This window comes from Chenopodium album, chromosome 13 (assembly GCF_948465745.1).
Source record: "Chenopodium album chromosome 13, dcCheAlbu1.1, whole genome shotgun sequence".
NCBI classification, from domain to species: domain Eukaryota; kingdom Viridiplantae; phylum Streptophyta; class Magnoliopsida; order Caryophyllales; family Amaranthaceae; genus Chenopodium; species Chenopodium album.
The window spans coordinates 3,437,305-3,461,568 of record NC_137846.1 but is presented as its reverse complement, the minus strand read 5'-3'; the positions used below and the strand labels follow the sequence as shown (position 1 = coordinate 3,461,568).

Genomic DNA, 24,264 nt, shown 5'->3' with positions numbered 1-24,264 from the left:
CTTCCCCAGGTACCCCGCCATCTTTTACAGCCATAGAAATAATCTCATTAAAGTATCCAAACATAATACACGATATTGAACTCTCCGACTTCAAACGAGACATCAAAAACCTAGTGAGATGTTTATTTTCGTGCTCTGGCCACCCATAGCTCTCCAGACCGGATTATATTTATTGTTAGGAAATTTTGTCACATAACATCTTTTAAGAGTGATTTGTTGTGAGAAAACACCTAATAAATTTTTATTTGTGAAAACACACCTAATACCACTTATTTTTTGTATGATAACACCTAAGGGTGGTTTTAGGCGTGTTGACTTGGTTTAACGGCGTTGACCACCACGTGTGAGTCACATACGTTGATTTACCCCCCTCCTTTCTAATTTTTTACCCTTTCTTTCCCTCTAATTCTATGGTATCTCTCCTCTCAATTTCTTTATCTCTTCTCTCAATTACTCCCTCCCCTGATGCTACTCATTATCATATACCCCACCATTTGCTTACCCTGCACCACTCACACACACCATCCCCTGCTCGCCTTGCTGCTGTTCAAACCAGCCACCAACTCCATCCATCACCAAATGAACACATAGCCATCAACCACCAATCACACCCTCATCACCTCCCATTTCTCCACCCATTCACAATAGCAACTCACCAACTCGCAACCCGTCACTATTGCCAGACCACCGCAGCCAACGCACTATCGGCAGCAATCGCAAGTCGTCGCCCCACCTGCAATGCTCCTACCACGGATAGCAGCAAAACAGAGGCTAACTGCTGCAACCACCCCTCCATCCTACAAAACATTGTTGGGATTAATTAACCCTTAAATCAAAAACCCTAATTCGAATTTAAAACCCTAATTAACGATAATTCGCAAAATCAACAAAATTAATGGAATAAGTCTTTAATTAAAGCTACTTACATACCTCGTAATTATGCCAATTGAGTAAATTTGCAGAAATTGGATCTCAAAATTGGAGTTCACCTTCTTCAAAGGGGAGCAATGGAGTTTGGGTGGAAGAACAGGGGAAATAAAATGGTTTAATTGGGGAAGAAATTGAGAGGAGAGAGAAAATAAAGTTGGAGGAAAAGAAAAGGTAAAAAATTAGAAGGGAAGGGGATAAATCGTCGTTAATGCCGTTAAACCAAGTCAATAGGTCGGAAACCACTTTAAGGTGTTATTTGATAAATAATTTCTGGAATTAGGTGTGTTTTCATAAAAAAAAATAAATTTATAAGGTATTTTCTCACAACAAATCATTCTTAAAAGGTGTTATCTAACAAAAATTTCCTTATTGTTATGATTACAAGTGGGAGTTGTGACTTGTTCTCAAACCTTCTAAACCCTTCCAAAAACCCTCACAAGTCGCAACTCCCACGTATCCAAATCAAATTATTCTCAAAAAAAACTCCCAAAACGACGAGCATTAACCAACTTTACCCCAATCCGACGCCGTTTCGAACCCCTCTTTTAGCTTCTTCTCCAAGAACCTTCTTCAACCTTGAGACAATTTCTTCCTTCTCCCTCAATTCATCAACCTCCATTTCTTTCTCTCTCTAGATTTCTCCATCACAAACCACTGAAAATGTCGCTAACTAGGGTTTTGGGAAGAGCGTCGAGAACTACGCTTTCCCAATGTCGGGCCTACTTTCTCTCTCCTCCTCCTCCTCTTCATCAACTCAATTCCCCTTTTTCTGTCCTATGTAATCGATTTCACTCTCTTCCCCACGTTTCCAGCAAGGTAATTTACCGCCATTTTTGCTGAATATTTGTCTTTTTTATTTTTGGTTAATTGTTTTAGCTATTATCAGGTTTCATTTTGTTCAGCAGGGTTTTGCTAGGGTTTAAGGAATTACGCTAGATTCTTTGAATTCAACTTAGTTGTTATTTGTATGCATATTTTGCTTAATTATGAATTTCAAGAGCAACAATATTGTATTGAAATGTCAATTTTGAAATTTTAGAACTGATATCTTATTCTGCGATCAGTGATTTGAGGATTGGAGTAAATTTTTTGATATTATAACTCTTATTTTGCCTATTTTCGCCTGCTTGTTGCTCTATATAATTGGTTTTTTCTTGGAGAGTTTAAGGCTTTAGTTGTTATTTATCAATTTGGAGCAAAATTTCATTAAGTTCGGTCCCATACCATGGTAAAATTTTGGGTTTAAATATTAGTAATGTACTTCGTATTGTTTAGGATATGCTGATTGATTAGAATATCTCTAAATAGCAAATCGTTAGCTAATACTCCATCCATCCCTCTTTAATAGGCTATATTTGGGTAGTGGGTGATATTCTTTCGACATGTCTTAAATGTTTTTGATGATACATACAATTTTTGAGAACAAGCAACTTACTATAATATTATGGATCAAGTCTTTAAATAAAGTAAGAGAACCATTTATATGAGCATTTTCATAATTTAACTAGAAGATATGCGGCCTAAATGTGGCCTATTAAAGTGGGATGGAGGGAGTAATAGTTAAAGGAAGGGAGGGGAAATAAGGAACGGTAAGGAAAGAAATATTATCTTCCAATGTTTGGGTTAATGAAAGGAAACGAAGGGAAGAGAAAGGAAAATTGATTTACAACTTTTATTTTTCTATTTACAGTCAAATTCCTCCAATGGGAGGAAAGGAAAGCTAAAAATTTATAAAGAGGCTTTCCTCCCACTTCCTTTCCTTTAGTTTCCTTTAAATCCTCGTGTCATTTATCAAACCAAACATGAGAATATATTAAAACCATTTCCCTTCTTTTCTTTTCCAGCAAATCCCTTCAACTAAAAGGGCCTTAATGCACTAGGCAAAGTTAAAATATAAGGGTAAGCGATTAGAATTTAACTTTCATCTCGTTATCTTGCTCTTGTTAAGTGTTGGGGCTAGTAGGTTGCCAAATAATGATGCATATTAATTTGTGGCCTGTATCGTAGGCCGTAATCTGATGGGTTTTTTTGCATTTAGCAAGGGAAGTTTAGTGACATTGTCCATGGTACCCTCATGTTTTATATGGATACTTATATTTCATCACCACCCATTACTACTTTAGAAGTGGTATTGAGTGGTAGTGGAAAATTATCAAGAAAAACTTGTTGGGGACAGAGTTGCATTACCACAAACCATGATATGGGACTTCTCTTGCAAAAAATACGCTACCCATTACCATTACTCCCCCCCCCCTCTTTTTTACAAGGTCATAATTGCTTTTGTGACAGGGAATTTTGGGATCCGATCCTTTATTTTATTGACAAATTATTTTTCTTTCTTGTTGACATTCTGCCTTTTATTGCTGGGTAGTAGTGAATAATCTAGTGGAGTTTCTGAGTTGATAATTCTTTGATCAAACTTGGCTACTAGTATCATGGATTTGGGCATGTTAATCGTGAATGGAGCTTATTTTGGGTTATCACTTGGGAGGGGAAAACATAGTTATACATTAAGGTCATAAAGGATATAATGTTTACTAGGGAAATTGAAAACATAGTTTATTTCTTCGTTATTGAGGGATTCCCAGAAGGTAGTGAATAATCCAGTTGGGTTGCTGCGGTGATTCTTTTCGACCTAATTTGGTTTTAATGTTATAGAATTGCTAATAACACTCTACATTTTTAGCTTACCCTTTGCTTTACTTTTTGTTTGTCAATGCAAGTTTGTGCGCCTTGTGATAAGCATAATCATGTAAGGATCAGAATGACCTTTGTTCTCTTCCTTGCCCCTATGTCTTTTACGGTATTACTCTGAAGTGTATCCAGTAGATGGGTGCCTGTGTTTTGGATTTCTTACAGGGTTGATTGCTGGATTTTGGCTAGACTTTGTAGTATTGAAAACTCAAACATGAGTTATTACATGTTCAAAATGAGAGTGATTTTAGATTTTCCGCTTAAAGTTGTTTTCAATTATTTGCCAAAGTATTTTCTACTCCCTTGTTATTTGCCATCAAACAGTTTAAGTATTGAGCGTCTGACATTCCCTTCTAAAGTGAAGGTTGTTATTTCTCTTAAGATATCTTACCTTGTCAAGAATTTTAACGCCTTTCATCACCATTCATACATCTATAATATAACTGTAGATTGCATTTTTGGGGAATTCATTGTGGAGATGTGACTACTACCTGTGTTCCAGCCTTTCTTGTTTCAAAATTTTATATATTACTTAAGTAACAATGCATTCTTTATTACTGAATTCAACTTGAGAGCTTTTAAGTTTCTGGAATCTCTTAAAAGAGGTTTTTCTCAATTATCATTAAAATCTGTGGTGGCCTGTAGAGTTGTATACTTGTATATTATGTTCATATGGTGCTGCCATGAGAATTGGATTTTAGGTGTCCATGTATGATTGTCGTGCTACTGCTATCTGATTCAGTAATTTGTACATGTGAAGTCTGCTTCTCCTATCCCTAACACCATTGTAGCTAGATTTTAAAGTGAGAATTGAGAGGTTTAAACCTTTATGTCTGATATGGACCTTACTAAACGCACATTGATGGTGAATTTGCATATTTATTTTTGTTTTTTGAAATGCATGCTAATCTTGTCTTTGGCTCTCTATATATATTTTAATTACGAAATCAAGCTATTTTGTATGTTTTGGCCAGGCATCTCCTTTGCATAATGGACTATGTAGTATTGTTGCTTTCCCACATCGTGGAATGTCAACCACTGCATCTCCTGAACAAGAGCAGGGGATATCTGCTGAGAAAGGAGATAATGGTGGTGCTGACGGTGCAACGCAATCAGGTGAGGGATTTAATGCAGACAGTGAGACTTCTGCACAAAGTCAGGAAAAAGGTTCTACTTCAGAATCACAACCTACGTCTCAGTCTGTCAAAAGACGAAGTCGAGGCACTAAAAGAACTGCCTTTTCTGATTCAGATTCCGAGGAAGACATGGATGACCTTTCCAAAGAAGATCTGGTAAAACTTGTGCTGGAGAAGGAGAAAACCCTGGAGAACAAACAAAAAGAGTTTGCTGAATTTAAAGACAAATTTCTTCGTAGTTATGCCGAATTAGAGAATTTAATGGAAAGAACACGACGCGATGCAGAGAACTCAAAGAAATTTGCAGTGCAGGTTTGTGTCTATGATTCGGATACTTCATTTTCTCTAGTGGCACATCTGAAACACTTTGTGACTCATTGTGTGTTCATACTGCAGAGTTTTGCGAAGAATCTACTAGATGTTGCAGACAACCTTGGCAGAGCAGCTTCTGTTACCAGAGAGAGTGTCAATAAAATTGATGTCTCTCAGGATAATGTTGGAGCAATGCCACTTTTGAAGACCCTGCTGGAAGGTGTAGAAATGACAGAAAAGCAGCTTGGAGAGGTGATCTTTCCAGCATATTGTAGTCACCACCTAGTTATTTGAATTTTATTCCATGATTTCCACCCCCCTCTTCCCCTTATGATCTTCGTTTAAATTTACCTGTTTACTTGTAATTTTTATACTGCTGACTTTGTTGAATGTACTGGTATCATGTTTCTCCATTTGCCACATAAAGTTTTGGTAAATCTGATCTTGATCACATGATTGTATAAATTCATTTAATTTTGGTGTCCACATCACTTGTACATATTATTCTTGCTAAGAGAGCATTATTATTTCAGGTTTTCAGAAAAGCTGGTGTTGAGAAATATGAATCTATCGATGAGCAATTTGATCCGAACAGGCATAATGCTGTGTTTCAAGTTCCTGACAATTCTAAGCCTCCTGGTACTGTTGCTGTTGTCCTCAAGGTAATGTCCAGTGCTCTGATCTAGAAATAATGTTAGAACGTTATTTTATGTGATGTGGTTTCTTGGTTCTCAGGGAGAAATAAATTTAGCTCCTATCTGTATCAGCTTGCCTTGATTATCTGTGAAGTAAATTATATTTGGCATATGCAGGCGGGATACACACTAAACGACAGGATCATCCGACCAGCTGAAGTTGGTGTTACAATTGCTGTAGAAAATGACGAGGCCAACTCTTGAAGCTCAGATTATCTCAGCCGAGCCCCTTCATTATACTTGAGAATTTTGTCAATGCTTGCGATTGTCTAATACGAAGTATATTACAACACTTTTCTGAAATTAGGTTTGCATAGTTGCCTCCGTGGTACTATTTTTTGTCTCCTTCCCTTGAAATTTATTGCAATTACAACATAAATGAGCTTCAAAGCAACATTTTAGCTCTACTTTGTAATTTATGAAGTGATCACAGGTTAAGTTTACCGGTGACTTTCAAGATAATCTTCGGGATGTTGAGTCAATTGGGTGAAAAGGTCAATTATTAGAACCTAATTAAGGTCAATTATTATCACCAAAAGTTGGTGACACTCGTGACGTCACCACTTAAGCAGGGGCTCCAATTTACCCCTAACATATTACTCTAAGGGGCCGTTTGGTTCCACGGGGTAATCGGAATGTAATGAATAAAGAGAATGGAATGAAAATACCTTATTTTTGCTTTGTTATTTGTTTTAAAAACAAAGGGAAACAATCCCACCACAACACCACCGCATATTTCATTAATTCCACCTTTTCCAGCCACCAAACAAGTCGCTGCCCTTCGCCAGCCCTCCCCCACTCCTCGCCGCCCTTCGCCACCCTTCCCCAACCCCTCGCTGGCCCCACCGTGGCTCATCCCTCCCTCGAAAAACCTCCCTTAGGCAAGAAAAACCCTAAAAACTCCCTTCCTTCCCCGTAAAATCGTCAGCCGCCTCTCCCACCACCCTCGAAACCTTAGCGCCTAGGGTTTCTAGGGTGGTGGGAGAGGTGGCTGACGGTTTTACGGGGAAGGAGGGGAGTTTTTAGGGTTTTGTAGGGCTGGGGAAAGTTTTACGAGGGAGGGGAAGGGCGGTGGAGGTGCGACGAACGATCGGAGCAGGTTCGGCGAACTGTTGGGGGTGGAGCGGCGGTGCAGTGGCTGATTTCCTGGTGGTGAGTGTAGTAAGAGGGTGGTGGTATGGTGGTGAGATGGCGGTCAAGGAATGGGAATGGAAAAGTCTAGGGGGGTGGGGAATGAACTTAGAGGAATTTGGGGGAATGAAGAGGGTAAAGGGAATGGGAAAAATGATCTAACAAACAACAACAAAGGGAATGAGGGCAGATGATTCTCATTCCCTTTGATGATTAACCCCAACCAAACGACCACAATTATGAAGAATTTTGATAATTACTCCGTACAAGATAAACGTATATGTATGGCATCTTATTAAGTTTTCTTTCTTTCAAATTATCAAATTTTAATACTTTCTAATAATGCATAAGTGAAAAATAAATACTCGTACTTAAATATATTAATTGAAAACTAAACAAAATGACAACTGAGACGAATAAAATGAAACGAAAAAAAAAAATACATAATACCGTACTTTGTATAACAAAAGATATATCCCTGAGATCTAGGGATCAAATCATATCTCCTCCCCCCTCTCAAATGAGCCCCATGATGACCTAAACAAGTTTTCTAAACATACACTTCGATTTGATCCAATATTAACTTACAAATTACTATTATTTTTGTCTAAATTGATGTGGTTAACGCAAATATGATTTTAAACTACTTTTGTTTTCTTTTTTGGTATTGTATACCTCATTTGGATAAAAAAAAAATCTTTTATTTTCTTTTAAGGAAAATGATAAACATAACCCTAAGAGTTATGTATAAGAGCTCAAAAAGGAAAAATTCAGGAAAATTTAACATTAATTACACCGATTTGCGCGTGATTTTGTCATGAATTTCCAACTTAATTCTATTTTGAAAAGCATATTTAATGCTTATACATATCCCTAAACGCTACATATATCATTACCCTTTTTATAATTACAAGAGTATTATTTATGACACGTAAAAAATTACTTTGTCACCACTAAAAGGAAACGATGGTAATAATAAGAACGGTGATTTGTAGATGGCCCATATTTTTCCTTTTTAGTACCAAGCTACGAGTATTTGGATATTGATTAGGACTTGAGTTAGAGCGCAAAAATGCTGTCTCTCTATATCCTCTTTCCTATTCTGGTGATCCTATATATCATCAAATTCGCCGTTATTGATGGTAATTCTTCTTCTTTGTTCCCAAATTATGCTATGAATCTCTTAATTTCCGGTTTAATTTTGTTCAAATTCACTCTTTGCAGCTGATTTCACCCTACATTCGAAGAAGCTTAAACGCCAGGAATTCGAAGATAAGGTAATTGTTTGTTTTCAATTGGGTTGTGAATTTGTATTGCGCATTTTGTTAGATTAGTGTAATTTTGATTGGGTTCCATTGTTTAGGTTGTTTGGATTACTGGAGCTAGCCGCGGAATTGGTATGTGATCAGTTTTGATTTATTTGATTGATTATCATCAAAATTTGGAGTATTAAATTATTTGAAGTATGTTGAAATGATGTGTATGATTTGAATAACAAGTTCGAACTCTTGATTTGTTGATATTGTATTAGTTTATTTATTGTGGTTCCAGATTGGAGTGGAATTGATTGATTGATCACAAACTCTAGAATGATTCTATCTCACTCGAAATAATCTGCAACAATGCCAAAAATCTTTCTATGTATGACTAGTATGAGCTACTATTCGGGTTAAAATATCGTACGAGTGTCAACAGTTAGCTTATTGCAAGACCATCTTACCCATAATTCCATTAGTTGTTATTGGATTAATTGTTCATAACTATGTTTTAAAGTACTCTTATTAGATTATGGTACATTATTTGGTCATATCTCCAACAATTACTGCCCTAATCTGAAATAAATGTTTTACCATTCTCCATGAGAAAGAGGAGGATTGGAGAATGTTAAGGCCCTAACATCCATCTCCAATGTGATTTTGAAGGGGAGGTTCTTGCTAAACAGTTTGCAAGCTTAGGGGCGAAACTTATATTGTCTGCACGAAATGAAGCTGAATTGGAGCGCGTCAAAAGCCAACTTAGCGGTATACTTCTAACACTTATTTGTGGTATCAATAAATATGAACTTATTATATATGTTCTATCAGGTCTTTTAATTCTGTTTTAGGTAAGCATGCCCCAAACGAGGTCAAGATTTTACCTCTTGATTTGGCATCTGGAGAGGAATCCCTCAAGGAGGCTGTAGAAAAAGCAGAAGCCTTCTTCCCCGGTATTGGTGTTGATTACATGATTCACAATGCCGCCTATGAACGTCCTGTATGTAATAGTTAGTGTTGATACTTGAAACTGTCTTGTATATGCTTTTGAAAATGAGGTATCTCAGATAAATGAGTATATATATATATGCTAAGTCAATACTATTTTCGAAACTAGTATGGATGACTGATAATGCCTTAGATAAATTCTCAATCTGTAAAAATTATAAGAACAACTATATTCAGTTGAAACTCTATCTAGAAAACACCACTTAGTGTTTCATAAAGTGTAGCTTGGAAAAGTGTATTGGGTGAACCTACCTTTTCTCAATATCCTAATTAGAAATAATGCTGAAGGGTAGTTTTTATTCTGTAATTATTAGACTACCCCCATCACCCCTTAGAATACAGTATTTTACCTTATGCTACTTTGTAATACAGAATTTATATATGCCCTTATATATTTCATTTTATCTATAACCATGGTTTGGTTAATCTTTGCAGAAAGCTGCAGCTGTAGATGTCACAGAAGAAAGCCTTAAGGTATTTTTGGTCAAACTATCACAAACAATCACAACCTTCCCAGTTTAGAACACATTGCTTCAAATAGTTCACTGTCATTGGGATATCTTCATTTTACAGAGCTGATTAATATGTTTATTCGTATAGGCTACATTCAATGTAAATGTTTTTGGGACAATATCTTTGACCAGATTACTTGCTCCCTACATGCTGAAGAGAGGGAGGGGTCATTTTGTGGTGGTATGTACCTTAAAACTTTTATTATAATTTAAGAGTGGTACTTTACTTTCAAATCTCTCTAGAGGAGAGGAGTTTGTGACTAAGTGTAATCTGATTAGTTTACATCTGCTAGATGAGTAGTGCTGCTGGGAAGACACCTGCACCAGGTCAAGCCATGTATTGTGCTTCTAAATTTGCCTTGAATGGGTACTTCCATTGCTTGCGCTCAGAGGTACTCTACGCTTCCTCAATCAAAAATCCACTGTTTATGTAATTTTTTTTTTTTATTATTTTTTTTTAATCACAGTTTATATATTCAACCCCCAGAACTTTTTTCTTTTTACCTTTTTTTTCCCCAAATGGTACATAATTTTTTTATGGGCTGATTATAGACTATTGCATTATCTCGATTTCTGAAGAAATTATAAATGTCTGGTTATGCACATGCAGCTATTTCAGAAAGGAATCAAGGTAACTGTTGTTTGCCCTGGTCCAATAGAGACATCAACTACTGTTTCTACTGAGGTCAGTGCTACTGTTCATTCTATGGTGCATTATATTATCATATTGTAGTTTTTTCATCTTTATTTTGATGTTTTCTCTTAGCACATATCATAAGTATATGTGATCACTTTTAGCCTTCTATTTGTATGTAAAATTAGCATGATTTCTGTTTTGTCGCTAAATATATTTAATTCCGTAATGAAAAAAATTATGAAACTTTATTAAAAAAAAAACATTAATATAAATCTAATAAGACCCCATTTTATATTTTTTCCTTATATATTAGTGCACATATAAGGTCAAAGGTTGGTAAAATCAGACAATTTGATACATCAGAAATAATAAGTTTGGATTAGATAGGCAAAAATAAGGTGAAGTAAACATAGCCTAAATCACCACAAGATGGATGGAACTATTGACCATACCGAATATGCTTGATGTGAGAATCAATTTATAATTTTGTATTTGCTCTTACTGCTACAAGGTCTACAACGGGTCAACAGCAGTGCTAGTGTGCCACCCCCACAAGGCAGACGGACAAATTAGTTAATCACTTTATTTGGTCTCTGTTCTAGTTTACAAATTGGTTAATTTGCAATTTTGCACACTGATTAATGCTTTTCTGTCTAAACTTTCTTGTTTCCCCTAGCATTTTTTTAAAAATCAATGATTCAGTTAGCTATCATTAAATTGTTTGAAGTCACCTTGATCTTATTTCAAAGACTTTCGGGATTTCGTGTTGTCACCTAGCTTTGAATTTCATGGCTCTAACTTCTAAGTGGTCGCAGAAGCGTCTCTCTGCTGAAAGGTGTGCTAAACTCACAATAATTGCTGCTAGTCATGGTCTGAAGGAAGTTTGGATATCATATCAAGTAAGTTATTTTTTCTGTTTTCATTGAGTTTGGGCTGTCAGTTATATTGTTTTTTACACCTCAAGATGTGAATTGTATTCAGTTGTGTAGCTGTATTTGTCTTTACAAAGAATTATTGTACTGGATACTTTATTGTCCTTGAATACTTATCAAATGTTGAAATCCCCTAATCAGTTAGTAATACTAGTGTATTGGTCTTAAGGTTACAAATCCTAGGTACAGCAAGGTGGCCTTTTGCCTGACTCAATATCATTCAGTGTCGCATGACCCACCTCCTCTTCTCTGGGGGGACCTTATAGGGCAGTGGACTTAGGTTGCAGGGTTATTCATTTGACACGTGATAGATGGATCTAAATGTCGTTTGAAAGAGGAGACTCATAGAGTCATAGAAGATTAAATGTGTTTCTATAGGGCAAGATGGTTACACTTGCAATTAAAAGAGTGCAATATACATGCAGCTGGTAGCCTTGGAAAGGCATCATGTGTCTGGTTTTATGTGGAAGACTGGAAACTAATAGTAAGAATACACTTGCATCCAGACCTTACTGTACTCTTATCATCTATTTTGGATCTGCACTGAGCACCTTTTGACTTGTATAGTACATTGTACATATGTATCTTTTCTTTGCAATAAGACCTAATTTTGTTTTTGCACAATAGATATCATGCTTTTGATTGATGTCACTCATGTTTCTTCCTCTCTTCAGTTAATTGGACCTTTGTACATTGGTTTGGCTTGCATGCTAACTTTTCCTTTACTTTCTCAGCCCGTGCTTGGAGTGATGTATTTGGTGCAGTACATGCCAACAATTGGCTTTTGGCTCATGGATAAGGTATTGCTTTTTTCATTTTATGTCATTGGTTTCTCACATTGTCCTTTCTTTTTGTGGTCGTCCCTGCGACACTTGAGATGAGCTGATGGCTCAGTTGCTGGTTAAATTTTTGCGTACAATAATAATCCTTTAATTAAACTGCTGTGTTTATAGGACTCCCCCACACTAACACTATGAATTTGTTCCATTTTTTTAAAGTAAACTGCAACATCCCTAATGTGTAGTCTCCCTACCTCAAAACAATGAGTGGACTTTCATCTTTGTCCAAAGGTTCCATTTATCACTCTTTTAGACATTTGCATATTTTGACTTGTTAGAAATTACAGCTGCAAGCCTTGCATGTCAAAAAGTTAGATCATTTCAAAGCTTGAAACTATAATATCTTATGTTTTCTGTTTGCATGTGGGATATTAGCAGGTGTGCATGTCATGCACTTGTAGATGTTGTAATAGAGATGATTCATAGCAATTGATTTAGTTTCCTTTCTACTCACTATGACTGTTGACTTAGCGTCTCTTTTTGGAGGCCGAGGACTCAGGAATTTTTATTTTCTTCCTTTCCCCTCTCCTCATTTCATGCTGCTATTTCCTAATTGCTGATCTGGCAATTTTGTCACTGCAAGATCGGTGCAAGACGAGTAGAAGCAACTGAAAAAAAGGGGAATATATATTCATTGGGATTGCTGTTTGGCAAGTCAAAGAAGGAATGAGTTTTTTGATTGAATCTGCGGACTGCACCATCTTTTGCTGGGGCTGCTAGATGAGAGGAGTCAGATTTTGGACTTGTTTATTTTGATTCAGTGTTAAAACATATGGTGGAACACTTTGGTTTCATGTGCTGATGTACTTAACCAGTATCTCCATGTAATTTGTAAAGTAGACTTGAATGTCTGCATTAGCACCTTGTTAATACACATGGTACATGGCCTTGATAAGTTGGCCGATTGGCCATGCACTTATGTTAGGTTTATGAAACTCTATATCGTGTCTGCACGTATATAATTGAATCTCAAGAGGCCAACTAGTGCATCTGCATTGTTGGGATGGATGCTTACCTAAAGAGACTAAATATAAACTTGCTGTGCAATGTTGGGTGGCTGCCTAATTCGGAATTTTTTAGGGCAGTCTGAGGTTATGGGACTGGTGCACAACCATTTTATTCATTTGGAGAGTTGGAGCTGATACATGTGGGTTTGCTACGGCGTCTTTTTCATATTTCTAAAAAATATTGTCCAGACAATCTTAGTGTCTCTAGTAGGAATTAAACCCTAAGCTTCAGGAAGGTATAATCCTTACCACTAGACCAAGCTAAGTAATCAATGTATCATACAATTGTATCAATTCATATTAGTTGACCAATTAATAAATCGTTGTCTAATTGTCTTGGATGATATGACGGAGTATCTTACAAATAAATAAGTACTTGTATATAATACAGATCTACCCATTGTATCAATTATTTATTCCTGACAATTTTTTTATACGGAGTAATTATATTTACTCCTAACGAATTAATTGATGACATTAAGAAAAAACTTTAAAACAAAGTTTCTTACTCTAATTAAATTATCCCTCAATAAACAAAATCAAAATTAAACTAAAAACTCTATAGTAATTTTTATTACTACCTCTGTTAACAATTATTTGCAACAAAGGGGGTCTGTGCGGACTCTTAGGCAAAACTTCTTAAACATGATTATTAAAAGTTATGGACAAGTAATTAATTATTAATCAAATTTATTAAAAAAACAAAAAAACAATTGCAATCAAACCAGAACCGTCCAGACCACCACCACATGCCACCCAGAACCACCACCCCTGCCGCCCAAAACCCATGAACCACCCACGTCACCCACAAATCGCCGAAATCCACCTAAGAACCACGAAAACCACCCAAAAACCACCAGATCTGAAACCCAAAAACCAAACCCAACCACGAAAATAGCCGCCAGCAAACCACCTAAACCCACAAAACAGCCACTTGCGAACCACCTAAACCACGAAACAACAAGCCACGAACCAGCCACGAAAGCCACCAACACCCACGAACCACCAACACCCACACACGACCCACTAATACCCACACACGAACCACCAACACCCACAAACCACCAACACCCACGAAATAACCACCTACCAGATCTAACGAAACCCATTCACAAACTAGATCTACTGAATCCACCCACGAAACAAGTAGAAATGAGGGATGAGAAATGAAGAAGGAAGAAGATGGAGGAGAGAGATGGTGGATAGATGAAATTAGGGATGAATCAGATTTTTTTTGGATAAAAGTTTAGATAATTGAGTTAGATTATAGTTATAATAATTTGTAATTATGTGTAATGTTATGTGTTAATAATTTTTAAATGAGAGTATTTTGATCATTTTATCATAAAAAAGTTACTATATTGAAAAAAAAATAGTTTTGTTGCAAATAATAGTTAGCACCTGTTTTTGATAAATGTTGCAAATAACGTTAACGGAGGTAGTACATCATTAAAAACAATTTTTATTATATAAGAGGGTGTTGTTTTTTTTTTTTTTTTTTTTTTATATTTTTTTTAACTTGAGATATTTATACACCAATTTGGCCAATTTTTGTGAAGTTTCCAAATTTCATAATTTCAGAATTTTCCCGTCGTCCCAAATCTCCAAACCCTAGAAGACGAAATTCAAGCCTATGAAACAAATTCAAGCCCTAGACACTCAAACCCTTCTTCGAAACCTTAAATAACCTTCAATCTTCAAACTAAATTTCCCGCTAAAGGTTCATATTTCAGTGAAATAATGGACGAAAAAGTGGCAAAATGGATACTAGAATTCCTCTTGCGAAAACCAATTGACGAGAAGATCATCAATGGCGTACTCTCAAGTCTTCCTTTCTCCAACAAAGATAGTCGCTTGAAGAAGACGATACTTCTGCGAAAAATCGAATCAGAGACTTCAAATGGTTCAGTTTCCGAGAAACTTCTAGAATTGCTTGAATTTATCGAGGAATTGAATCACAGAGCGGGTAAAACGGCGTCGGATTTGATGAAAAAGGCGTATTGTGCGGTTGCAGTGGATTGTACGGTGAGATTTTTGGAGGAAAACGTGGAGGAAAACGGGAAGTATTTCGAAGCAGTGGAGAGAATTTGGAGGAATAGGGTTTGTAAAATGGAGGGTTTATCGTCGGAGGAATCGAATCAGTGGTTGGCGGATGTCGAAGCTGCAGTTTGGGATGCTGGTGTTTGTGAGAAGATTTTGATGAGGAATACTAGGAATGAGGCTTTGAAGGCTGTTAGAGGGTATTTGAAGGAAGCTTGGAAGAGTATGGGACCAACATTTCTTGAATTGGTGGCGTCCAAGTTTGGGTATGAGGTGGAGAAGCTCGGTTTTTGCGAGGATGGTGGTGGTGATGTCGTGGGTTCGGATAATCCGTGTCGCGAATTGGCTGCTAGTCAAGGTAGAATTTGTTTGATTTGGCTAATTGTTGGTTTTTCTGGTTGTGTTATTGGTTTTTGTTGTTTATTTATGTATGTCAACTTATAATTGTAGAGTAGCTTGTTTGATGAAGAGTTATAGTGCTCTACTATTTTAATCAGCAATGGCATTGCATAGATTATCAAATTAAAAGAAAAATGCCATATAAAGAACCGGTATTTGATCGAATGAAGTTTGTGATACTTTTGTTGAGAAATGAGGGAGCTTGAAGGTTTACCAAATGCCTTTAGGGATCATAGACTCAGAGTTGAATTCTGTTTTAGCACTCCTTATTACATTAGAGTCAATTTAATCTGCCCACAGAAATTGGAATCGAATGTATTCAACCTTTACCCTTGTTATAACAAATACGGAGTAGCTTTTTTCTAGTTGACCCTTCATCTGTTTAATGCCATAGTTGACTTTATACTATATAAGAAGGGTATTGTCCTATATAACTCAAAATCTGGTAATAGGTATTCTTCAATTGAAATAGGCAGATAAGTGGAGTCCTAGTATTGTTTTGAAATATCCTTGAATGGTTACTGTACCTTTTTTTTTTTTTTTTTTTTTTTTTTTTTTTTTTTTAATGGGGGTGAAAGGGAGTGGTACCTTATGACAATTCATGTAAGGCGACCCAAAATCATTTTGGGACTAAGGCTTTGATGTCGTTGTTAATGGGGTGAAAGGGATCAGTGTCATGTTGCTGCCTTTAGTGCTATGGTGCCCTCTGATTGCCAATAGAAGAGTTGGTTATCCCTCTTGATTTGTAAATAAAATCAGGCCACCAGCATACTATATTGATTACAGAGAGAGAGAGGCATGAAGCACATCTGACTAATGGTATTGTACTATGAGGGAGCTTGTAAAGTTGATACATTTAATAACCTTAAACCAGCAAGGAGTAAATGTGAACACTGCACATTATCATGATTTTCCAGCTCTATGCTAATCAATCGGTAATTTTACTGGTTTTGTATCTGTTTGAGCTGTAGGTGATGGTTTTCTTCTCCCTTGAATTGGTTTTTATGTATGTTTTTTTTCTTGGGAGGGAATGGTTTCCATGCATGCTTAGTACTCTGTAATTGAAAATTAGTATCATATGATCATATTTTTCAGAAAGATGAATCTGATGTCTTGCAGAGCTCCTTAGATACATTTCTATGTGTATTTCTCCACTAGTTTTTGGTCCCTTTTTGGGGTAATTTAGCCACAATTATGACTTTGAAGCAGGCAGATGCTCTGTAATTCTGTTTTCAGCTCATGTGCTTGTTGATTATTGATCTTGAGTTCTTCTAGGACCTTTTGTTTACATACTTGTGGACAAATGTTGAACTAAAATGGTTTTTCTTCCAATGCACATGTTTCTGCAATATTGTGCTCTCTCTCTCCCAAAATAAAAAATAAAAGTCTCATTTGGCTTTTGCACAAATTATTAGGAATGTGAATTGAATAACAAGATAGCGGGGTTTGTTTGATTACAGGTAAATATATAAAAAAAATTTAAAAAAAAAGAAAAAAAAAAAAGATAACCGGTTTTGGTTGATTAAAAAAGTGAATAAAAAAAAGAAAGAGGGGTTTTGTTAATTAAATTTGAATTAAAAAAAAAAAGGAAGATAATGGGGTTTGGTTGATTGAAAATTTAAATTGAATAATTAAATTGGTAAAGGTGAAATGAAATTTTTTTGGGACAAGAATTTTGAGTGAAATGAGACTAATTTGACGGAGTAATACAGTTTTCTTTACAACTTTGATTTTTGAAATCTTGTAATATTTCTCTCTGATTTTGATATAGGTTTCAGTATTAAATAATCTGTATTTGTTTTAGGTTGGCTGCCGAAAGGTCAGACTTTAGTTCGGCGGAAACATGTTGCAGTGAAGACTAGACGTCCCAGAGGTGCAAAGATTTCTGAAGCTAATGAAGAAGCTGAATCTTCTATGAACGTGGTTAACGATGTCCCGACCTGTGAATTGGAAAAAGTACAAGAAGCTTTTCAATCCAATTCCTTGCAGCCTCATGCTAATGTGAGTGATTTTCGTGCTGGAGCTTCACAAGCAGCTCATAATGTGTCATGCAAGGACAATGATGTCCTGAACCATGGAACGGGCAAAATACAAGTAGCACATCAATCCAACTCCTTGCAGCCGCATGCTGCTGTAAGTGATTCTCATGTTGGAGCTTCTCAAGCTGCTCATAATTTGTCATGCAAGGACAATGACGTCCCGATCCACAAAATGGACGAAGTGCAAGAAGCACTTCAGTCCAACTCCTTGCAGCCACATACTGCTGTGATTGATTCTTGTCTTGATGCCTCTCGAGATCATGACCCGTCATCTACAAAGGCAACAGACAACACGAGTAGTGTGAATGCTACAAATAAGCAGAGACGAGTTCCTGTTGTACATGTAACACCTGAAGTGAGGAGAGTGCAAGAAGCTCTTAAGACCAGTTCCAGGGAGCTGCATGTGTCTGTGACAGATCCTCTTCCTAAAGCTCTTGAAATAGCTAAAACCTTGCCTTGTACAGGTGCTGCAGGTAACCATGATACCAGTCATACAACTGCTGTAGAAAATCATGACATGAACAACGATGCCGTGTTACCAAAACAGACACAACCAGTAATCCATGCACCTAGAGAAACCACTGAGAATAATACCGAAAATGTGGAGAAGAAAGATAAGCTTACAGGAGATGCCCGAGGCAATGAGACTCGTATTCCAAAGGAACGGCCTAAACGTAAGTGTAGTTTAATGGAGCCCAATGGCACTAGTCATACATATGAATGGGATGATTCTGATGATAATGTGGGCAGAGGTGGGTTATGCTTACCTACTAGTCCAAAGAGGAGTAGGGTGTCTGCTTTGGATCCGTATGCTGAGAAAAAAATTTATGCAATGAGAGAAAGGAAGAAATGGACCCCAGAAGAAGAGGATAAATTGAGGGAAGCAGTAAAGAAATATGGTAGGAGTTGGATAAGGATCAGGGATATATATGATGACATATTTAAGGGAAGAACAAATGTAGACTTGAAAGATAAATGGCGGAACATGAGTAAAAGCTAGCTTTGATGATATTTGAGATCTGGCTTTTACATCTAACCCTTTGGGAGATGCTTATGCCATCGTCACTTTAACATCTGTAATCTTCCTGTTTTTGTTGTTAATATGTAATCATTTTGTTATGTATATGGTTTTGTACATGGAACAAATCCTTTTTTGTTGAAGTTTCTAACCAGCTTCTGAGAACTGAGAAGTGTTGGTACCGATGTGGCAAGTATACAGAGTAATATTAATATATTATCAGTGGCAAGCCTGAAGCTTAATTTTCAGTTGTCATTTCTAAAACGCTTTCTGTTCAATTAGATTTGGAGCTTGACTTTTGTACCCAGAGATTTTTCAGCCAAGTATATATTTTACTGCATTTGTTGCCCCTTAATTACTGTCATGTATACAATTTTTTTTTTTTTTGGAACGAAAGAGGAGATTTTATTAATTAAACAGAACCAAGTTACATCACTCTCTGCTAAGGTTACATAGAATGTTCTAATAAGCCTGTGCTTGTGTTAGATTTTAAAGTCTTGATTTGCTGCTATTGTATCTGTCTCAGAAATGGGTCTTTGTTGGGAGAGCTTCCATCCCATTCACAGTCTCAGGTTTGCTTCAACTGTGTATTGGTTGTTATTTTATTTCTATTTTTTTTTTTATTCAACTGAGGTTAAATACCAAGAAAGCAGAAGCAAAAACAAACAGAGTTCAAGCAAAAATCAGAAAAAAACGAAACAAAAAGCACAGCTAGGCTACGGAGGGACTAGACGCGGTAAAGCCACACTCCTAGCGTCCTCCTCTAAAATACTTTGTACGGTTGTTATTGATAGTCTGGTATACTCTGTTTTTAGTAGCTGAAATCTTCAGGAATTCTTTGTTGCTTAAGGTATCATGTTTTATGATCTTGGCTTTCAGATTTAATGCCGCATTAAGACTCATGCTTTAGCTCGCCTGTAGTTGATTTTTGATACAATTGTTATACCACAATGATCAAAGTATTGCACCCTATGGGATAGTTGATTTGCGCAGGAGTTCAGCTTGTAAGCTCTTGGTTGCTGCATTTTCTGCTGGACTGTTTTCACTTGGCAATTGTGTTTGACAATGAATTATGCAACATCTCAGGGGAAGTTGTGCACGGTACATTTTACTTTGGTGGTCAAAACTTACACAGTTACACTTAGACCACAATTTTGTCAAAAATCATGCATAGATCTCAGGTCTCTCAAGTTCATTTAACTGCTCTTATTCAGAATTAATGAAAATAGTTTCCATGTACTTGAACTAGGCTGATAACAATGTAGCATATGATACTGCAGGCAACAGATGCTATACATTTTGCGGAAGCACTCAATTGAAGCCTTCTCCACATACCACTACATCAGCCAGGATAAATAGCGGAAGATATAAGATATTATATATATAATCATTATCATTAAGATCTGCATCCAACTACGGGTACTTGTTATACAAAATTCATTATGTGACATCCTTGCTACCACAAATCAGCAAAGTACACAAAACCATCTCTAACTACTTGTTGAAAGCATCTGAGTGTACTTATATTTCAAGTAAGACTTAATGAATGGATCTAAATCACCATCCATTACTGAGGTGATATCAGAAGTCTCGTAACTTGTACGCACATCTTTCACAAGCTTGTAAGGGTGGAATACATAATTCCGTATTTGCTGGCCCCACTCTGCCTTCACAGCATCTCCCCTGATCTGCTTGATCTCAGATGCCCTTTGCTCCTCAGCAATGACTAAGAGTTTGGCTTTCAATCGATTCAGAGCCTTTACTTTGTTTTGTATTTGGGATCTCTCCTCTGAACATGGCTCCAATAGTATTAGTATTAAAAATTAATGGATTTTTCAAGCAAACAAAAGGATACAGATACCTCATGCATAGCTATTAAGCAGTTGTAGATTTGTAGTTAATTTTAAAAAATTAAGTCATCTACCAATTTAGCTCGATTAAGACTATTTTCTTTTTCTATCATTTGCAAGGATGTTTAAGTTGGATCTATTCTGATTGCTACGGGATCAAGCCTAGTTTTCTTTGCAAGTTACAGAAATTACTACAAATAGCAAAAGGGTTATCTTGATTCGACATGTAAAATAATTTGAGGGGCAGAATTTAACCTGAGCATCGGACCGCCACACCAGTGGGAATGTGAGTGATTCTAACAGCTGTTTCAACCTTGTTTACATTTTGACCTCCTTTTCCACCAGCTCTAGTGAAACTTATTTCCAAATCTTCTTCAGGTATATCAACATTTAGTGACTCTTCTGGAAGAAGAGGCATGACTTCAACACCAGAAAAGCTAGTCTGCATGCAACATAAAAGTTTACTAATACAATGTTAAGCTTAATGCATGAAAAGTTGTCTGCATAAAATGTTAATGTTTACTCAGACAACCACTCCAATTGCATACGTTAACAGTCTATTACACCCTATTTGAGTATACTTTGCCCTCTATGGACTTTGGTGGTAAAAATTTGTGAACTTTCACCTTTGAGCCATCAAGTCCATATAAATGGTATAAATTTAGGATGTATAAAACTCAACAAAAATTGTACTAAAGTTTTAAACAAAATAGTCATTGCTAACATATAGAGTTGAGAAAGAAAGTTCAATGTTTGACACTATGGACTCAAAGATCATTAACTATAATATGGGATGGAGAGAACATGATTATGTAATCAGTGTACTTCAGTCTCCTTGAATGCAGAACAGACATGTAAAAGGAAAGATAACCTGACGAAGACCCTTGGAATTAAAAGGTGACTGCCGCACTATACGATGCGTGCCCTTTTCTCCAGAAAGATAACCATAAGCATAACGACCGTCAACCTCAAGTGTTGCAGATTTAATCCCTGCTTCTTCTCCCAAAGATTTATCAACCACTCTAGCCTTATACTTCTGTTTCTCCGCCCATCTCATATACATCCTGAGAAGCATATCAGCCCAATCCTGCACTGAAATACATCAAAGAATTTACAAAAGACTGGAATACGAAAACCTGGTCTAGCTTAATATTATAATCGACGGATTATTTTTGTTTGACAGAGGAGAAGGTCCAAGCGTAATAAGTTGACTGGTTTTGATTTACGAGCTCTGCATTCAAACACTTAGCTCATGTGCAGAATAAGTAGAAGGAACAAGATGAATTACATGATTCACGAGCCGATTTAACGTACTATAAAGCAACTCATCAATCAGTCATCTTTTATTGTAAGTATGTTACTGAACTTCCATACACTATTCCAAGGGGAAAAAACAGACAAAATAGGGGGGGAAAAAAGTGTAAAACCCAATATATGGAGAGAAAAAAATGTGTTAGACAGTTAAAAGGATTAGCATACCTGAGCATCAGTCCCACCAGCACCAGCTGAGATAGTAATAACAGCACCCTCTTTGTCATAAGGACCAGAAAGAAGCTCTGTCAACTCAAAACGATCAAGTGCTTTGTTCAACTCCTTAATAATGCCGGCAGCTTCTTGAAGAAGTGCAGTATCAGTAGAATCCATCTCTTCAGTAAGATTAACTATCGTTTCTGCCTCTTCAACCTGCAGGAAATAAATGAAACCAATAAATCAGATAAAATCAGCAATACGTAAATAACATGACATGGTTGACATTTTGTTTCTGTGGTATCAATGAGCCATGCAGTGTGATTCAACATCTATGTAATTTTTTTCCCGGTGAAATCATCTCTTCAGACAGAAGTGCCAGCATTAATTGGTTTGCTTTGCAGACTAATACATGTAAGATTCCCTTGGATATATTGTCTTTTAGTTTCATAAGATCAAGTTCGCTTTAGTACTGAATGGATCAGGGAGAGAGGGAGTCGAGACCTGTGTTTGGAAATCTTTGAGAAGTTTAAGTTTATCTTTGACATCAGTGAGAGCCGAAAGAGTTTCTTGGGCCTTAGCACGGTCATCCCACAAAGTGCTATCAGTTGATTTGGACTCCAATGCTGCAAGCTCTTTCTCCAAGTGTTGCAATCCAGCAGAGACTACAATCTCTTCCACACGTTTACTTGTATTTTCTACCTCTTTTCTTAATGTATAGAAATCTGCACGCAAAGTAAATTAAGACAATAAACCATTGATGTTATTGAGGCGTGATACCATTTCCTTAACTCTCCTCCATCCCTCACCTCTACTTCTCTTTCCATTTCCTTCCCTCTTTTCCTCTATGAATTATATTCACACGAAGCTTTACATAATACCATAATTTATCTAGTTTACTTCGAATCTAAACCAATAATGTGCAATACCTACCTAGAGTTAACACAAGAAAATTCCAACTTATACATTATGGGAATGAGAGTATCTTAATTATAATTATAACAATGCCCATGATCAATGACTCAACGTTCCAAGCCTTAAATCATAGAACATGAAAAGTAAATCCAATGAACATAAGAGCTATAAACTAAATGATGGTATGTTCATTGGAGTTTATGTTCTTTTGTTTCAGTCTTTATGTTCAACGTGCCATCGAAATCTACCAATGAGTCACAAGACTCACAACAATCACAAGCTTAAACTTATGATTCTGTACTTACATATTAAGAAATTGATCATAACATCAGATATATGTCACATACCTTGCATTGCCCACTCACTGGTTTCAGTGCCGACCTCAATGCTCAATTGACTATCTGGGGTTGCAAATTGAACTACATTCAAATTCAAACATACACACACAAAATAAACACATTCAGATAACATTATAACATCAAACAAAATGAAAGGCAGCAAAGTTAGAGATTCAAGCAAAAACCCAACATTATTCAATCAATGAACGATCCAAATAACAGTCTGAACTATACATTTCTCATCATTACCCATATTTATTACCGCCTACCAAACGAGGCATAAAAATTACTACAACAACAGTACATAGACAAAGCTTATGCGAAAAGGAAGCATCAGCTAAAGAAATCAATACAAACCCACCAAAGCAATTCAATTTATAAATTCAATCAAATATAATAAAATACATAAACATAGACAATTCAATTCATAGAGAAAAAAAAAAAGAAAAGATAGAAATAATTACCAAAAGAAGGAGGGAAGCGAGATGGCATAGAAAGGTATGAAGAAAAAGAGAAGGTGGGGTTTTGGGGAAGAGAGAGAAAATGAGGAGAGAGAAAGGGAGAAGGAGAATGAATAGAAAAGAGGGGCATTTTAATGGAGGTGGGTACTTTGAAATTTGTGCAGAAAATTTGCAGGGTTCCATCCATGGCTCTCACCACTTCACCCAGGAAGAAATAGAGGAGGAAGAAGAAGAGGGATAAATCATGGATAAGCTTTTTGTTGTGCTATTCTATTTTGGTTTTAAACGACAACGTTTGAGCTCATTTTTACCAATTGTCAAATTTTTTTGATGAAAAAATAAAAGGAAATTTTGACTTTTACCAACAAAAAAAAAAATCAAAAAAAGGTTTTTTTATCACCAAAATTTCAAAAACTTTTATTTTACTACTAAATAAAAAATAAAAAAATTTATTTTTTATTTACCTGTCGTCAAAAACCCAATGGAATTTTTTAAAATCTTCAATTTTCGTGTCAAACACATCTCTTTAGGGGTTTTGGGGGGCATTTTGGTTCTTGGGGTCCAATTTGAGGTTAGAATTGACAAATAATGATCGGAAATGTCTCGTTTTGCGTGTTTAAAAATACCTCGATTTGCGTGAACATGCAAAAC

General features: G+C 36.3%; 4 protein-coding genes across 6 annotated transcripts; 3 read left to right on the top strand and 1 right to left on the bottom strand.

Moving 5' to 3' along the window:
* Positions 1-1,495: 1,495 nt before the first annotated feature.
* On the top strand, positions 1,496-6,166 carry LOC145575995 (grpE protein homolog 1, mitochondrial-like). 3 transcript variants are annotated; one of them, XM_081633781.1, is made up of 6 exons: positions 1,497-1,746; positions 4,599-4,740; positions 4,876-5,072; positions 5,157-5,324; positions 5,606-5,734; positions 5,885-6,166. In XM_081633781.1, exons 1-6 carry the CDS (start codon positions 1,591-1,593, stop codon positions 5,969-5,971), a joined length of 879 nt encoding a protein of 292 aa, XP_081489907.1. In that variant the 5' UTR covers positions 1,497-1,590; the 3' UTR covers positions 5,972-6,166. The 3 variants fall into 3 exon arrangements, with proteins under 3 accessions (XP_081489905.1, XP_081489907.1, XP_081489906.1); XM_081633780.1 differs by having other exon boundaries at positions 4,599-4,791; XM_081633779.1 differs by having other exon boundaries at positions 1,496-1,746; positions 4,599-5,072.
* Positions 6,167-7,920: 1,754 nt separating this feature from the next.
* On the top strand, positions 7,921-13,014 carry LOC145575994 (uncharacterized). Its single transcript, XM_081633778.1, has 12 exons — positions 7,921-8,040; positions 8,123-8,175; positions 8,262-8,295; positions 8,821-8,919; positions 9,003-9,151; positions 9,595-9,633; positions 9,760-9,852; positions 9,965-10,063; positions 10,282-10,356; positions 11,124-11,207; positions 11,975-12,040; positions 12,663-13,014. Exons 1-12 carry the CDS (start codon positions 7,971-7,973, stop codon positions 12,747-12,749), a joined length of 948 nt encoding a protein of 315 aa, XP_081489904.1. The 5' UTR covers positions 7,921-7,970; the 3' UTR covers positions 12,750-13,014.
* A 1,542-nt stretch (positions 13,015-14,556) lies between these two features.
* Positions 14,557-18,937, top strand: LOC145574262 (uncharacterized). Its single transcript, XM_081632014.1, has 2 exons — positions 14,557-15,484; positions 17,330-18,937. The coding sequence occupies exons 1-2, from the start codon at positions 14,827-14,829 to the stop codon at positions 18,562-18,564; spliced, it is 1,893 nt and encodes a 630-aa protein (XP_081488140.1). The 5' UTR covers positions 14,557-14,826; the 3' UTR covers positions 18,565-18,937.
* A 1,022-nt stretch (positions 18,938-19,959) lies between these two features.
* Positions 19,960-23,861, bottom strand: LOC145574261 (peptide chain release factor PrfB1, chloroplastic-like). Its single transcript, XM_081632013.1, has 7 exons — positions 23,617-23,861; positions 23,162-23,233; positions 22,404-22,624; positions 21,912-22,115; positions 21,304-21,519; positions 20,688-20,874; positions 19,960-20,371 (listed from the first exon to the last, which is right to left on the bottom strand). Exons 1-7 carry the CDS (start codon positions 23,798-23,800, stop codon positions 20,073-20,075), a joined length of 1,383 nt encoding a protein of 460 aa, XP_081488139.1. The 5' UTR covers positions 23,801-23,861; the 3' UTR covers positions 19,960-20,072.
* Between the last annotated feature and the right edge of the window lie 403 nt (positions 23,862-24,264).

What these genes read in the sequence shown, in the direction of transcription:
- LOC145575995 (XM_081633779.1), top strand. Translation starts at nt 1,591, where the DNA reads ATGTCGCTAACTAGGGTTTTGGGAAGAGCGTCGAGAACTACGCTTTCC. An exon ending in TTCCCCACGTTTCCAGCAAG is followed by an intron (nt 1,747 to 4,598) that starts GTAATTTACCGC and finishes TGTTTTGGCCAG; the next exon opens with GCATCTCCTTTGCATAATGG. An exon ending in CAGAAAAGCAGCTTGGAGAG is followed by an intron (nt 5,325 to 5,605) that starts GTGATCTTTCCA and finishes TTATTATTTCAG; the next exon opens with GTTTTCAGAAAAGCTGGTGT.
- LOC145575994 (XM_081633778.1), top strand. Translation starts at nt 7,971, where the DNA reads ATGCTGTCTCTCTATATCCTCTTTCCTATTCTGGTGATCCTATATATC. An exon ending in GCCAGGAATTCGAAGATAAG is followed by an intron (nt 8,176 to 8,261) that starts GTAATTGTTTGT and finishes TCCATTGTTTAG; the next exon opens with GTTGTTTGGATTACTGGAGC. An exon ending in TCCATTGCTTGCGCTCAGAG is followed by an intron (nt 10,064 to 10,281) that starts GTACTCTACGCT and finishes ATGCACATGCAG; the next exon opens with CTATTTCAGAAAGGAATCAA.
- LOC145574262 (XM_081632014.1), top strand. Translation starts at nt 14,827, where the DNA reads ATGGACGAAAAAGTGGCAAAATGGATACTAGAATTCCTCTTGCGAAAA. An exon ending in CGAATTGGCTGCTAGTCAAG is followed by an intron (nt 15,485 to 17,329) that starts GTAGAATTTGTT and finishes TATTTGTTTTAG; the next exon opens with GTTGGCTGCCGAAAGGTCAG.
- LOC145574261 (XM_081632013.1), bottom strand. Translation starts at nt 23,800, where the DNA reads ATGGATGGAACCCTGCAAATTTTCTGCACAAATTTCAAAGTACCCACC. An exon ending in TCGCTTCCCTCCTTCTTTTG is followed by an intron (nt 23,234 to 23,616) that starts GTAATTATTTCT and finishes ATTTGAATGTAG; the next exon opens with TTCAATTTGCAACCCCAGAT. An exon ending in CTGGTGGGACTGATGCTCAG is followed by an intron (nt 21,520 to 21,911) that starts GTATGCTAATCC and finishes ATTTCAGTGCAG; the next exon opens with GATTGGGCTGATATGCTTCT.